Source organism: Macrobrachium nipponense, chromosome 1, assembly GCF_015104395.2.
Source record: "Macrobrachium nipponense isolate FS-2020 chromosome 1, ASM1510439v2, whole genome shotgun sequence".
In the NCBI taxonomy this organism is placed as follows: Eukaryota; Metazoa; Arthropoda; class Malacostraca; order Decapoda; family Palaemonidae; genus Macrobrachium; species Macrobrachium nipponense.
This window is the reverse complement of record NC_087200.1, coordinates 29,242,124-29,258,734: the sequence shown is the minus strand read 5'-3', so window position 1 is coordinate 29,258,734 and position 16,611 is coordinate 29,242,124. Positions and strand designations below refer to the sequence as shown.

General features: G+C 38.8%; 1 protein-coding gene across 1 annotated transcript in view; it reads left to right on the top strand.

Annotated features, from left to right (window-relative positions):
* The window catches only part of LOC135219191 (hemolymph clottable protein-like), a 300,161-nt gene that overhangs the window by 216,790 nt on the left and 66,760 nt on the right, over positions 1-16,611 (top strand). The window contains exons 24-27 of the mRNA XM_064255746.1: positions 12,741-12,832; positions 14,803-14,909; positions 16,072-16,169; positions 16,318-16,384. Coding sequence (XP_064111816.1) covers positions 12,741-12,832; positions 14,803-14,909; positions 16,072-16,169; positions 16,318-16,384 — 364 coding nt within the window. The remainder of the gene's footprint in view (positions 1-12,740; positions 12,833-14,802; positions 14,910-16,071; positions 16,170-16,317; positions 16,385-16,611) is intronic.

The following is a 16,611-nucleotide window of genomic DNA, read 5'->3' as shown; positions in this document are numbered from 1 at the left end:
ATCTACTTCCTCATCCTCCATCATCTTCCTTACACTTCCCTTGATCATGCCTACTGTCTTTTCACATAATCTGTTGCTCCATGGAGATTCAAATGCTTTAGCTAATACTTTAATATTCCATCTTTCTGCCATCCTCATTACTTTTTCATTTTGAAATTCTCCCCCGTTGTCTGACAGTATTTTGGAAAGCGCTCCAGATATAGCAAACCAACCATCAAAAGTATCTTTATTATAGTTTCTGGTTTCTTATCTATTATCCAAAAGGCCTGACAATACCTCTTTGCCATATCCACCAATACCAAGAACTTTCTGTCTTCTATCTCTCCCACATCCATTGCTACAACTTCATAAAATGTTTTGCTCCAAGAAAATCCTACTACTGGTTTAGCTGGGTTTCTTTTGTATCTTTTACATACCTCACAATTTCCAATCAGGTCCATTAATAACTTTTTTATTTCCTCCTTTTCTATCTGTATTAACCCATCACTCCATTGTGCTTCCTCTGTTAGCTTCCATATTTCATCTCCACTCCTGTGACCAAACTGTAAATAGAATTTCTTCATTGTGTTCTTAATTTCCCTCAGGCTCTTTACCTTCTAACCCTCCAGTAATAATTCTTCTACCTACTTCCTTCTTATAGGTATTCTTGAATGCTCCTGTTTGTCTTCTCTTAACTTTACCTTCATTCCCCCTAATACTTCTATTATAACACAATTGTCTTTCAAAGTTATGGTCATACCCATTTTGCTCATGGTTTGCTTACCTATTAGCCATGGTATATCATCCTGCAGAATTTCTGTCTTCAAATAAAACTTCTTGTTTTTTAATATCACTGGTATTTCCATTACTCTTTTCAACTTCTAAGATGCTTCACCAAAATTAAACACTTTATTAGACTCTTGTCTTAGGGTCCTTCATTCTCATCAACTCCTCCTGACTCAAATCCATGACAATGCATGCTAGTTACAATTCCCCGTAAACTGTCGATTTACACCCTGTGTTTAAAATTGCATCAACCACCTTCCACTATTTTATTAACACTTCTCCTACATAAACCTCTTCTTCTTCTGTCCCAGTTTCTGTTTTCAGCTTATTTTCTTCTAGTTTTGTTTCAGTTTTCTTCCTATTATGAAAGTTCTGAGGACAATCCCTAGCCCAATGCCATTCTGAGCTGCATATTGCACATAATGTTACTTTCCCTTCTTTGTTTATAGGATTACTTCCACCCCTACCTCTGTTCCATCTTCCCCAATATCTCTGGTTTTCCCTCCCTCTCCCAGAACTCGCATTGCCTTCTGACCCCCACTATTCCCTAATCCTTCAAATATTCTTTTCATTATTTGCAACACTGTTTCATACTCTAACTTCCCTTGACCACAAGCTCCTAATCCCATTTGTTTTTTATTTGCCGTGAGATTTGCTTGTTCCAATCCATGATAACCCATGACTTCTTCAAGCATGTTTTTCCCCATTGCTCTGTCAAACTGATGCTGCCTTTTTGTACCTAATTAAAAAGTCCCTCATCTTTTCACTCTATTCTCTTCTCATTTGCATATAGTTGTTCAATCTACTGTAATTCTCCATTAGCATGTCATTTTTAGTTATGCTTCATCTAGTTTGCCTAGGAGTATCTTTGTACCCTCTGTACCCTTAATTTATCTCTATCTAATCCTTCTGCCATTTCTTGGGCTTTCCCTTTTAAGCTCAGTCTTATCTCTATTGCTGGGTACTTTGTATCTTCTCCAAACAACAATAGCCAATCTTCGACTTGACCTCTCCATCCTTTGTACTCTTCTTGTGTCCTGCTAAATCTCGGACATTCCCTTCTCCATCTAGTCTCCCTTTGTTCACTGTCGGATCCAGCCATCTTTGATCAACCACACACTGCTACCAGCTTGAATATTTTCCTAGCCTAATATTTCCTTTTGAACACAAATATGCAATCTTACCACCTGTTCACGTTCTTGATCCTAGTACTATACTCCAGCTTACACCTTAGAACATCATCACACCAAGACTTACAGCCCAAAAACTCCTATCTGACAGAGAGCTCTCTCCTACCAACCAAACAACCCACGCATGTGTCTCCTTCTGCCTTTGTTTTTGTTTACATCCACCAGACGCCGCTGCTATCTTGACTTTATGATATCACAACACATCTTAAATATGTCCATATACACCTAAAATCAACCATATACTGCCCAAACATTGGACACCCACCATATTTTGACAATTCAGAAAATAAAAATAACAATATGAATGAAATAACTATACTAAACTGATATATACAAGCAGTACCCGGGTTACGACGGGTTCGGCTTACGACGTTCCGAGGTTAAGACGCTTTTCAATTATATTCATCAGAAATTATTTCCAGGGTTGCGACGCATGTTCCAGGGTTACAACACCTACAGCGCTCATCTGGCACAAGAAATTTGACACCAAAAATGCAAAATAATCAATATTTGAAGTTTTTTTTATGCAAAATGCAATAAGAATGCAGTTTACATAGTTTTGAATGCACTCAAAGCATAAAAAGTAAGGTTTTCTTAGGATTTTTGGTGATGTTCCGGGTTACAACATGTCTCAAGAATGGAACCCCCGTCGTAACCCGGGGACTGCCTGTAATATATAATCAGCTGGGACGTGATTGCAAGAGGAGAGGAGGCTCCACATCAATGTCAAGGAATTAAATGCAGTACGTACATCTAGCCCTTCTACACTTTATGTCAGTAACAAACGACAAAACCGTTGTTCTACACTCCGACAACATGACAGCCCTGGCTTATATAAAGAATCAAGGAGACACACTTTCGTTCTCCCTTTGCGAAGCAGCCAAGGATCTTCTGCTTTGGGCTCAGACCAACTGCACACAGATCATCACCCATTTCATTCAGGGTAGATTGAACTTCCTAGTGAATGAATTAAGTCACTGCAAGCAGGTTCTACCGATGGAGTGGACACTGCAGGTGTGCACCAACCTGTGGAAACAGTGGGGAAAGCCGTTGGTAGACCTGTTTGTGACATCGAGGAGTCACCGTCTTTAGTTGTTTTGCCGTCCGGTTCCAGACCCTCTGGCTAGAGCAACAGATGCAATGATCCAAGACTGGTTCAACCTGGATGTATATGCCTTCCCTCCTTCCAGCATGGCAAGGGAAATGATCAACAGGTTCCAGTCTCACAACAACATCTCCATTACCCTAATAGCTCCATTTTGGCCACAGAAGGAGTTGTTCCTGGACCTTGGGTTACTAATAGACTACCCTAGACTAGTCCCACAGAGTCAAATTCTACTCAAGCAGCTGCACTTCCATCAGTTTTACCAAGGTTTGTCCTCTCTTGCTCTGACTGGCTTCAGACTGTCAGGAAGTTGTCAGAGTGAAAGAGTTTTCAAGAGTGGCTGCAACAGCTATTGCCAGTTGTAGATGGCAATCCTCCTCCAGAGTATAACAGGCTAAGTGGGCAGTTTTTGACAGCTGGTGCCGAGGACATATCTTATCTTCTAAGACCACTCTGACGCAAATAGCAGACTTCTTACTCTTCCTAAGGTCTTGTAAAGGCCTAGCAACTTCAACTATAAAAGGTTATAGAGCTATAATTGAACTCTGTGTTTAGGCATAGATGACTGAATTTATCAGAGAATCAGGATATTAGTGACTTGATTAAGTCATTTGATACTTCAAAGCAAGTTAAGACAGCTACAGTGATGTGGAATGTAGATGTAGTCCTTCACTGGCTTTCAGGTCCTCCTTTTGAGCCTCTTCACTTTAAGAGACATGACAAGGAAGACGCTTTTCAATTGCTTTGGCTACCGCCAAAAGGATTAGCGAGTTGCACCCTGGACAAGCAAGTGGAGTTTTTGCAGGATGATGCTGTCTGCATGTTTATGCTAGGTTTCCTAGCTAAGAATGAAACTCTTTCCAATCCCTGGCCTCGTTCTTTTGCCATCAAGAACCTGACAAGTAACTTTAGGCCATTAGATTAGGAGAGAGTTCTCTGTCTGCTGAGAGCGATGAAATGTTACCTGGAGATGACTAAAAAGATCAGAGGTTCATTGCATAACCTGTGGTGTTCAGTGAAGATCCCCTCACCCTATGTCCAAGAATCCACTATCCTTTTTCTTGAGAGATGCTATCTCTGAGGCACATTGGGTATTCAGGAGGAACTTTTACCCTTATTAAAAGTTAAAGCCCATGAGATTAGGGCAGTTGCCACTTCTTTAGCATTTAAATACATACAATTTGTAGCTCCCCACAATTCTCCAGTGTATTTACGTATTGGAAATGTAGATCTGTGTTTGTGTTACACTATTTATGGGATGTTGAAACATTATATGAAAACTGCAGCATGGTAGGACTGTTTTCTCTGGCTGGCATGGTATTGAGTGAAGAAGGATAGGAGTATATGTACCGCCTATTTCACTATCTCATGACTGCGATTCAGGTGATAGGGTTCTGGGAAACCTAAGGGTACGGTGTACCCAGAATACCCACTAGTCATTGTTTCTTTTATGGTTGGGTGATGGCTTTTATGGAAAGTGTAGGTAACGTTTTTTCTCTGGTTTGTTGTGCTGTGCCCAGTGCAAGGACATTTCATTGTTGTTATGATACTTTGACAACCATCGAAGTTCTCCTCGGTTGCAAACCACCCACTGATTTAGAGGCGGCTCTCAGCCTTGCTGCTACGCCACTACAGGTCAAAATGAGCACCGACCAGAGGCAGTATCCTCTTGCTGTAGCTCTCTCACCAGAAAAGGTTACAGGAAGCATTTCACTAATGCTGGCTAACATTCTATTTTAAAAATACCTCTCCATTGTTGAGTGTTTTTGAATACAAGTTAGTCCACTTTCCTACCCCATGTCAATGTGGGAATGAGAAATGTAATTACTTGGTAACTTACTTATATAAAAATTATATTTTTATAATAAAATAAGATTTTATACATACTTACCAAGTAATTACATGATCAAAGCCCTCCTGCCTCCCCTCTCATGCACATAGAGCAGGAACAAATTGAGCTCTTCAGCCGTGTTGTACCTGGTCTTCCCAAAAGTGGGCAGGTCTATACTCCGTTTTTTTCCATCTGTCCATCCGCCTGTGGTGCTCTTGCATGGTAACACTGCATCCCGGGCTTTAAATAGTTATGCTATGTGTAAGTTCTGGGTAAATAAAGGATATCTGGGTTTACATTTACAACTGAAAAGTGTTTTAATAATTTACTGTATGCGAATTACACCGTTAATATTCAAAATATGATGTTGTTATTGTTGAATGTAAGCTGCCTTTTCGGGGTGGCGAACGGAACAGCCAGAAGCAAATTCCATTAAACAGATGTTAAACCAACTTATCTCATATTGTATCTGGCTAAAATGCACTACGTATATAGAAATTAAAAGTATATACAGTAATCCCTCGCTACTTCGCGCCTCAAGTTTCACGGCCTCAGTGCATCGCGGATTTTTCAAAAATATTCATAAAAAATTCAAAGTTGAGAAAAAATGGCGCGGACGCTAGCAGAAGGCAGAGAGAGTACATTAGAACATCAGGTATCAACACGGAGATGGCGCGTAACTCAAAATCCACCTCTCTGATTCGCTGGCCATCTCGGCTCCTGAATCTCGCAAGCTGATTGGCCGAGCCGCCGAGACGCGTTACCCAGCATCTCTCCCTGCCCAGCGCCCAGCGAAGGAAGACCGTATTCATTGTTCTCTCGCGCTCGTGTCGCTACTCTTGCCGCGTGAAAGTTTTAGCTGTTCTTTTGTGCTTTTTTTGTGCAAAATAGTGCTTGTGACGCCTTTGAAAAGGGCTCCTAAACGTCCTACACCCTCTACATCCTCTGGTGAACACAAGAAGAAGAGAAAAATGATGACGGTGAACGAGAAAGTGAAATTATTGGACATGTTTAAGGCAGACAGTAGCTATGCGTCTGTTGCCCGCATGTACAGACTGAATGAATCAACGGTTCACTACATAAAAAAAGACGAATTAAAAATCCGTAAAACTGCCTCAATAACATTCTCCAAGGACACTAAGCGCGTTGTGACTCCTCGTAATAAGAGGATTGTGCAAATGGAGAATGCGTTATCAGTGTGGATAACGGACTGTCGGGAAAAGGTTAGTCTCGATACCAACATGATTCGATACCAACATTGATAGAGGTGAGTTATGTATCTTGTTATAAGAATACAGTTATTATTTACATGTACATGTACATGTACAAAAAAAAATGTATACTTCGCATTTAAAAAGTAGGGGGGACCCTACTTCGCGGTTTTTCACTTATCGCGGTCGGTTCTGGTCCCCATTAATAGCGATAGGTGAGGGATTACTGTACTGATATATTTACGTGTAATGAAGTAATAAGTAGCTTAGTAGCAGAGTAGGAGTGGTCTAATAAGTTGACATCTTGCTGTAGTGATCAGCAAGAGGAGCAATTTTCCCGCCACTGCGTCTGGCTGTTCCATTTGCCACCCCGAAAAGGCAGCTTACATTCAACAATAATAACAATATCATATTTCAAATATTAACTGTGTAATTTGCATACAGTAAATTATTAAAACAGTTTTCGGTTGCAAATGTACACCCAGATATCCTTTATTTACCTAAAACTTACACATAGCTTAACTATTCAAAGCCCGGGATGCAGTGTTACCATGCAAGAGCACCACAGGCGGCTGGACAGATGGAAAAAAATCGAGTATAGTTAACTACACCAAAACAAAAGAGTGCTACTGCTAATTTTAAAACTTGAGGTGTCGTGATTAGTAAGAACCAATAGTAATGTAATTACTTTGTAAGTATATATAAACTTTTTTTATAGCATAGTTGCTGTTGAATCCATAAGGATTACCCTTTCCATGGTCTATCCAGAGCTCCATGGTGACCAGACTAATGTCAAAGAATTTTCTTAACTGGTCTTATGGCCGGGTATTGTGTCGGTAATGATTAACAAATAACACGTGGTAGAGTATAAATGGACTCAGGATAAGAGGCACTTTTTCTTATCTTTAGCGAATGCTAATACCCAGTTTACCTACTATGTCAAAACTGCAAGAAGAAGAAGTGGTTATGCGTATGTGTACTGTTATATTGCTTACATACAACCAAAATCCGACCAAGACGCTGTTCCTTTACTGTCCGTCAAGAAACCAGAGCTCAGAGAAGTCTGTTCTTCGCTTATTGATTCAGCTAAGTACATAATTTTAAGTTCCAATAAGATTTTTTTTAGTTTAGACTGTGGAGCAATGATTTATTGTGCATGAAAAGCTATAATCAGCTTATTTCACCAGCACACTTCAGCGCTTCTTACGATTTATGATCATTAGGTTAGCTTCATGAATATCGTTCTTCGCTTATTAACAAACATACAGCTATCAATGGTGGAGAGGATCTTTTCCTTCAAAAGGGAAACTAGGATCCATCTGACTTCGATTGATATTACTCTATTTCTGTAGGGGTATTGCAACTTGCCTAGGACTTCTGCCCCTTTAGTAACAGGCAGTTATAGTTCAGTTGTTGAAGCTCAGTCAAAATGCAAGTTTCCCCAAATAGGATACACAGCTTGCAGCATTTGATCAATTCCGTAAGGAAAGTAGGATTCTTCCCCCAAATGGGGGGACAAGGATCCACCTGAACCCAGTGGAAATGACAACAGTTTCAAAGGGTTATAGTATTTCATCCAGGACCCCTGCCCCCTGGGGAACAGGCAGTTGCAGCTCAGCTGTAGATGCTCAGTCAGGTTACACAAGGTGTCCTAGAAGGGATACACAGTATGCGGTATTTGATCAGTTCCATAAGGAAATGATGATTAACATCCAAAAATGTCGTTGCCACAGAATGACAATGTATGAGCAACATGATGCATGATTTTGGAAAGGAATTTAAGTTAGTTCAGTATACTCCAAGATGTATGGTGCGTACTGCATCCTGCAATCCAAAAGTGAGAAGGGATGCAGATGCTGCCCAAACAAGGTCTAGTGTTGGAATTACGACTGGAAACCACTATTGGTCAGTTCTGAATACAAAACTTCAAATCAAAACATGACAAGGGCTCCAATACTCATCACTGATGATACTTATAATACTTGGTTAGAACACATAATTGTGCATTTTCTCTCTATAGTAAATATCTGAAAATGAGAAAGATCACTAACAGAAACGGTCTTCTTACCTGTGTAGATAACAAAAGCGATAGAAGACACCCTTTATTAGGACCAAAGTTGCTCACCAAAGAGTTCCAGCCTTCTGTCCCTTCATTTTCAAAATTATTAATCTTGTGAAGACAGATTTTCAGAATTGTGTAGTGATTAAAAGACCAGAGACAATAGCAGAATTAAAATCATTTGCCTCGGTTTCAGAAAACTTCACTAAGGAATGGGCAATACTACAGCTCCCTTCTGAAGGGGAAAAGCCTCCTTTATTTATAGCTACACAGCAATTTAGGACCCATATGAGAAGGATTTCTGAGGTGACAACCTCAACAGAATTTTGCACTAGGATCCACCTCTTTAGTATTGTAATCTTTACCACCTTGCTGGAAGTTACCATCAAAAGTCTTCCAAAATGTTCCAGAGTAATTGTTGCTGCTGTGCTTTAAAGTCTTATGAGAACCCTGTGGCAAGCATCCTATGACTTGCTAGAGTGGCGCACAGACGCAAATGGAAACATTGGAGGGCTCCAACTAGTCACTTCCCAGTGTAACTTCATTGGACCTGCTGAGGAGTCTGTTGTGGTTAATAACTTAACAAGCAAGCCCTCCAACAGAATTGTATGAGAGTACTCTCCTTTGGGAAAAGGGGGAATTTAGGAAACAAAAATCCAAAACTTCCCCTTACCCAACTCAAAAAGGCCCACTTAAAAAGGTAAGCCTTCTGTCACCCCAATAGGCTTTTTTCCTCAAAGAACAGGTAGGAGTTCAGAAGGGATGATGCTGTACAAAGGGACAACAACAACAACAAGAAAGTTTTTGCACAAGGTCCAAAGACCCTCTTATAGGAAGTAGAAAAGCAACAAATGGAATGCCTATTAAGGGCAAAGGTAGAGGAAGAGGCGGATACCAATGGGAGTGGTATAGTTGGGGGTCGACTTCAATGATGCCACAGGCAATTGAAGTCTTCCCTTTGGGGGACACAGCCTTAATTTTAAAGGGGCTGGGGTAGGAACAGTCTCACCCCTTCACCCCTCCAGTAAAGGGGTTCTTCCAAAAACCAGACCCCTCTTTGGAGTGTTACACACAGAAAAGTCCCTGTTAATGGGAGCCATAGAGAAACATGCAGATATTTGTCAATAAGCACGTCTCTCTAAGCGCCCCCAAAAAGAATTCCTCCAAACGAAGAGTGATCCTAGGCCTGTCAACATTGATCAAGCACACTTTGCCATATTTTTAGAATAATTACCGGTGCTCTAGTGCGTTCACTTATTCTAAAAGGGACTTAAATCTGAAAGATGCATACGGCACGTCCCTGTTGTCGTCCCCTTCCGTCCCTTCCTAAGGCTCTGGATAGGGAAAGATATGTACAGGTTCAAAGCCATGTCCTGTGGGTTTAAACATTGCCCTAAGATTTGACAAAGTTAGTAATGAGAGTTCTTTGAGAAATCAGAAATACAACTAATAGCCCACCTAGACGACTGGTTGATTTGGGGGCCCACAAGAAAAATGTGCTTGAAAAAGCTAAGAGCAGTGGTCAACTGACTATAGTCAAAAGGTTTTATGATAAATTTGCAAAATCCCACCTCACACCCAGCAGACACTTTCAGTAGCTGGGACTATGTTGGGATACTTTCCACAGCTCGTCTTCCCATCATACTCAAAACAGAATGAGGCAAGTCCTTAAAACATTCCTTGCACAGCCCAGAGCTTCTGACTGGCAATTAGAATGTATGGTGGGCTTGTTGCAATTTGTATTAATGTAATTGTCAATACTTGGATTACAACAAACGAATGTGAACAAATTCTAGCTATCACATGCCACAAACAAGATGTGAGACCAACCTCATCAAAAGATTGAAAAAGTTGGGGGATACTTCAGCCTTGATCCTGAAAGGAATCTCTGGCGATACAGGTCACCCTGACTCTTCAGTCTGTATTAATGACAATACACAGATGCCTTGTTGACAGGTTGGGAGGAGCATCAAGTGACAGGGAGGTGTTCAGCTACTCTACGGAATTGTTGCTGATGGCTCTCTTTTTGTATCTCTAAAAACTAAACCTCCAGAAGAGAGACATTTAGTTGGTTCTAGACAACATGACTGCAATGTCCTACATTTAGAGGTTGGTATGATACTCACCTCCTCTCAATATGGTAATACTAGCCATCCTTCGATGTGGCAAGAAAGGAAGTGGTACTTGTCTGCAATTCACCTTAAAGGATCTCTCAATGTAATAGTAGACTCCCTATCAAGGAAAATGACAGCCTCAACAGAGTGGAATTAGACAACCACTTTCAGAAAATAGCCAACATGCTTCCGCAAATGGTAGTGGACCTGTTTGCCACATATGAGAATCATAAACTGCCAGGAAAGCAACAACAAGTGATGCCTTCCTACAAGACTGGAACAAATGGAGGACAATATACCCTTTCCTCCTTAGTACCAGATTTTGAGGATGTTAAGCAAACTGTAACCTGCTAAGAAACAGCTTACTTAATAGCCCCGAATTGGCCAAACATGCATTGGTTCCTATTACTTTAATAACGGGCAAAGAGATAAATTCCTGTTCGCTGGTTTATCCCAGTCAGTAGGAGGGAAAGTGGTTCTAAGGATCCTCCATTCCAAGCCAAGACCTTCACAAGTAAATTTTCTTAAATATTATCTATACTACCGTGAAAATTACTCGCCCAACATTGCTAGGTACCTAGTGCAAAAATTACAGTCTTCATATATCTGGCAATACCAGTATGTACAGAAGATATCGTTACATTGTATCCATACCAAGATCCCAGTCAAAAATTTTAGGGAAACAAACTTTGAAATGTCTTATCCTTTTTGAAGACAAATGCCTTGCAGTTACAGCAGTCGTGAAAAACAAGGCAGCATTAACAGACTCATTGATTTATGTTTTTGTGATTTGACTCTAGTACTTATAGGAATTGTCACTTCCCTTCTGCAGTCCTTTGCACTACAAAGATCTCCTCTAGAGGGGTTCCAGTTACTTGGTCCATGAACAAGTTGCTTAGACTTTGATCAGCCCCACAATTCCATGGACCTGATACAAATCACGGTTCTTCCTCTTAGACGGGGACAACCACAGCTCACAAGTTGCAATATGCAATATCCTTGATTGCATTAGCATCAGGAGCTCGTATTCACAAACTGTGCTCTCGTAGACAAGGACAATACATCACGCAAACGGCTGATAATCAGTTACTATTGTCCTCAGGCCTGTCATTCCTGGCCAAAAATAGGATTTCTTTAAGAAGGAAATCTTTTCTAAGCAAACTAGAATTAGCAGATAATACATTTAGAGGTCATGGCAGACATTCCAAAAGGTCCATTTTTTCCTACACTGTAGCAACACTTGCAACAAGCTTGAACAAATTTAACTACACTGTGTATTGGTAGGTGGCATAGGTATTCTTAACCCATAGGCGCTACAGCGACAAACCACAGGTCTTCTCAACAGGCAACAGGTGAGTATGCTAATTATTGCTGGGGAGGGTTTGACAATACTGCAACCATACCCAGCATGCTTAGGTTAGTCACCACAGAACATCACCCTAAAAAAAAAACTAAGTTTGCACTTAGTTTCTTGTCCTTTGCTACCAAACCTAAAGGTATTTAGAATAAAGAGTGGGGCCTTGAAACTAGTGTCTTGACCCTGGACCAAAAATGATTTTGGGTTGTTGTGATTAGAATCCAAGAGTTTTTCGTCACCTGTCGATTTCTTTGTAAAGCTCCTTGAGGACGAGACAGTGACTACACTATCAAAAAACAGGTTTTGACATAGGAAAAACCTATTTTTGGTAGTCACTGTTGAGTCCTCAAAACCCTCCCACTTCTCTGACAAAAAGACATGGGTTTTGGGTAAAGCATCATCCTACATTGACTAACAGAAAGGAATGGTGTCTTGGTCGGATTTTGGGTGAATGTAAGCAATATGATGGTGCATATGCCCATAACTACTTCCTCCTCTTGCAGTTTTGACATAGTAGGTAAACTGCGCATTAGCATTCGCTGAGGATAATAGAAAGTGCCCTCTTATCCTGAATCCATTTATACTCTTTCATGTGTTATGTTTATCATGTGTTATAATGTTTATCATTATAACACATGAAAGACCAGTTAAGAGAATTCTTTGATATTAGTCTGGTCACCACCGAGCTCTGGAAAAGACCATGGAAAGGGTAATCCTTGAGGACTCAACAGTGACTACCAAAAATAGGTTTTTCCTGTTTCAAAACCTGTTTTATTATAAAAATTTCATGTTCTAATACTCTTAACATCAAGAAATCACAGGTGTAGGCAAGATAAAGGTAAATAGAGTAATATATGTAGGGAATTTTGACACACTGCTTGAAGACCCTTCATTGTAAGTGTAAGAAGCAGCTAATGTTAGGAAACATTTTTTACAAAGAGAATTGAGCAATAATTCAATAGTTAAAGTAATAAGTGATAGAAAATAGTCTTTTTTTTTTTCCTCAGAAACCATCTATTTTATGGAATGGGCCTCATGCTTAGAATGTCCATATGTATTATTCTTGAACAGTATTATTATAATGTACATACTATTTTCTGTTCAACAGATTTATGAGAGAGTGATGCCATGGATTGGGAGCTGGATAGAATCTTGTTTTAATGGAGAGGATGAATTACCTGATGTGTTTGCTGTCTTGAGGTAACAGATCATTTGTGACCAAAAAAATATGCTTGGATTGATTTATTTATGCATGATAATTATTGAAAACTTTGTAAGTGTATTTTGCATATGTACAGTGGAACCTCGGTTTTCGTATGTAGTCCGTTTAGAACATCTCATGAAATCCAAAATGTACAAAATCCAAAACAATAATTCGCATAGGGAATACATAATGTAAATCCAATTTATGCATTCTAGACACCCAAAAATATTTTTAAAAAGTACATTTCATACATTCAACTTACCTGTCAGATATATACATAGCTATCGACTCCGTCGTCAGCTATGTATATATCTGCCAGGTAAGTATGTATGAAACTTTATTGTATCATAACAATATCATTTTTATAGAGAATAAAGTTTTACATACAGAAAGCAATGAGAAAAAATGTATATGACTAATGAAATGGATGAATGAATATTTAACATCACTCTTACCATTATGGAAGACTCTTGTTAGCATATGGAAGGTGGAGAGGAGGGGAGAGGGAGAAGGAGAGGGTATTGTTTGGAAGGAGAATCCTCCTCCAGAAGGACTTAGGGTATGAAGGACCTATCTGGAGTTACTTCTCTTTGTTTTTTACTGGCACTGTCTGGGGTTACCTCCCCTCTTTGATCTTTACTGGCACTAGTACAAGCTTGTGAGTCATTGAACACCTGTCGCACAACAAAATTCATTGTCATTAAACATGTTGGGGAGACAGATTACATGGTTGTTGGGATGATAATTCTCCACAAATTTTTTTACATCCCTGCAGTAGGGACATTATGCATGCCCGTTTGCTCTTTGGCCCCATGATGGCTTATTTAGCAGTTGCATTCAAACAAAAAAGCACAAAAATTAACACAAAAGCAAATTGGGTCATGAGAGAACACAGGATGCTATGCTTGGGTGCTTGATACGGGACCTAGTTACAAGGTGGGGTCTGGAAGTAGTGTTTCCGGGTTTACAAAATCTGAGGGTATGTACAAAACCAGAGTAAAAATTTAATCTGAAAAAGTCTACGAAAACTGAATAGTACAAAAACCAAGGCGTACGAAATCCGAGGTTTGATTGTATTCACTTCTAAAAGAAAAGTATAAGCAACCTTATCTTTGCCTGATGATTTTATGAAATATATACATCATTATGAAATATACAGCATATGTATATCATTACTTTGTCAATGAGTTTGACATAAAGGGGATGCTTTCATTTGGAGTGGGAATGTATGAATGCGTTTTAAATTTGATAATTTTTTAAATGTTTCACTTAGCTTAAGATAAAGTTGGTTGAGTCTATACCTACTTTCCCAGTGGCAATGCATGGTTCACTGTAGATCTCTGCAAGTTAATTTTGGAAGTACAGTACATATAGCAGGTGTTTCGAAATTAGAGGCCCCCCCCCCCCCCCTTCACAGAGCAAATGGAAAGTTATGAAGTTTTCTGCTATAGCCTATCTCCAAGTACATTATCTTAAGTTTCTATTAAACTATTTTCATAGGCTTCCAATGATCTTGAACAACATTTTTTAAATGGAAAAAATTACTACTATATGAATATTAAATGCATAGATTAGGAAACTAAGTTTGCATATAATTTGAGTGATGAATTTTTAAAAACTGGACTGGTTAGAGATTTTATTTATAAAAATTTGTGGAGTAAAGAACTATTTGGGGAAAAATTATTGACTGTGGATGTGTAGATAAGTATTGTCAACTATTCATGATTCTTTCTAATTAAAGTTGCTTTTTTAACATTATGTATATTTAGTATCTTCAGTCCAAAGCTGTGAATCATCTGCTATCTATCACATATGCACAACAGTAATAGTAAATAGCCTCTCTTTCTTGCTGATGACCATTAGAATAATGAAATGTATGCATTTAAGTGTTTTGGAAATTATTTTAAGTACAGTATATAAAAATATATGATTATATTTTATAGTAGTACCTTATTCTCTCCTTCAGTGGAAATCACAGCTTCTTGACTCCATCCTCTTCAAACTGGAATTATAGACTTACTTTTGAAGCAGAGGCATCAGATACCAAAAGTATAACATTCAGCTTTACATATGGTGAGTTCGCCTTCTTTTATCCTCTACATATAGAAGATTTCTTGTACACAAGACCACCACCTTTCCAGAAAGCAGAGACTTCATCTGTTTCCTTCCATCTGTGTCAAGATCTAGAATTCATTCCTTGCTAGTACCCCTAATTCCCATAATGTTTGTCTTTATAGTAGTCTGTTTGTCTTTATAGTAGTCTGGTTATTGGTCTCTCTGACCGGGCTGCTAGACCTCTCAGCCTTTGCTTTGTGGGTTTCTACTTGAATAACTCAAGTGCAGTGATACTTGATACACAGACTTTTGAAGCTATAATGCATAAAGCTTGTCTGGGCAGTTTTAAGGACTAGGTGTCATTTACTACTATTATAAGAAAGGCAGCATGGCAAAATATTCAACCTGTTTGTGTTTCAGTCTTCAGCTGTCTATGAGCTGTCAGATGTTTTAGTACAAAAATTAATGATAGAAGTTGTCATTGGAATTTTCCTGTATATCTTGTTGTCATAGTTCGTATTTTAGAAATCAGCAAAACAGTAGATAAAATAACTGAATTTATTTGATTTGCCTGATGCTTAGAATTTTTCTTGAATTTTATAAAAGTAGACATTAAAGCCATTTAATAACTCATACAGCACCGGAAAAGAAATTTACTGGCAATGGGTGTAATTAGTGAATAGCAAAGGACAGCAAAATATCGAGATTTAAATAACTTTAAAAAATTGTTACATTGAAAGGATGTTTCACTCATTAGACATTTGAAAATTTGTTCCTTATTGATGTTTGTGCTCTTGGCTGTGGGTACTGGGGAATCGTACCCATATTTTGTTGAGTAACGAATTCCATTGATCCCAGCTGAACTGTTAACATCAGCTCACTTTAGATTTGGCGGATTGAGGGATAGATTTATTTTTATAATAATAATCATACATATTTAATTAATGTTGTCAAGGGAATTCAGATTTGGGATATTTCCGGAGATAATGTTCTTGCGTTAGGCTGTAATTTTTCAATAAAATTAATCTTTATGTACTCCATCATATTATACTCCTAACAAGACTATTTGAGTTTATGCTTTAAACATTGCAGTCCTGATATTATTGTATGTATGTATGTACATACATAAGATAGCAAGAGTGTAAGTATATACTTGTTTATGTATATCCATATTTTTCAGCTCCAGCAGTGAAGAAACTTCAAGGAAGTGCTGACGAAACGGACACAATTGGCCATGAGTCTGAAAAAAGTTCGGAATATTCATCCTCTTCTCATGATGTACATATCTGTATTTTATTGCTATTTTGTTTACACTATTGTGTTATGAATATTTAAGCATGCTTGTCGGTATGTAAATTCAGTGAATATTGTAATCAATCTAATGAATATTTCATTGGTAAACATTTAGTACAATATTGCTTTCAAGGGAGGTGTGATGAAGGAAGGCCAGGAGATCTTGCAGTTCATCAAGCAGCTGCAAGCAAAAGAGTCAGGTAAATCAGCCATATTATATGAACTGTTATACATGTGAAACTAATGTGCTCATACACACATACACACACCTAGTATATAGTATACAGGCAGTCCCCGGTTATCGGCAGGGGTTCCGTTCTTGGTGGGGTGCTGATCAAAACAGAACCCCTACTGATAATTGAGGACTGGCCTATATATATATTATATATATATATATATAATATATAATAATATGTATAGATATGAT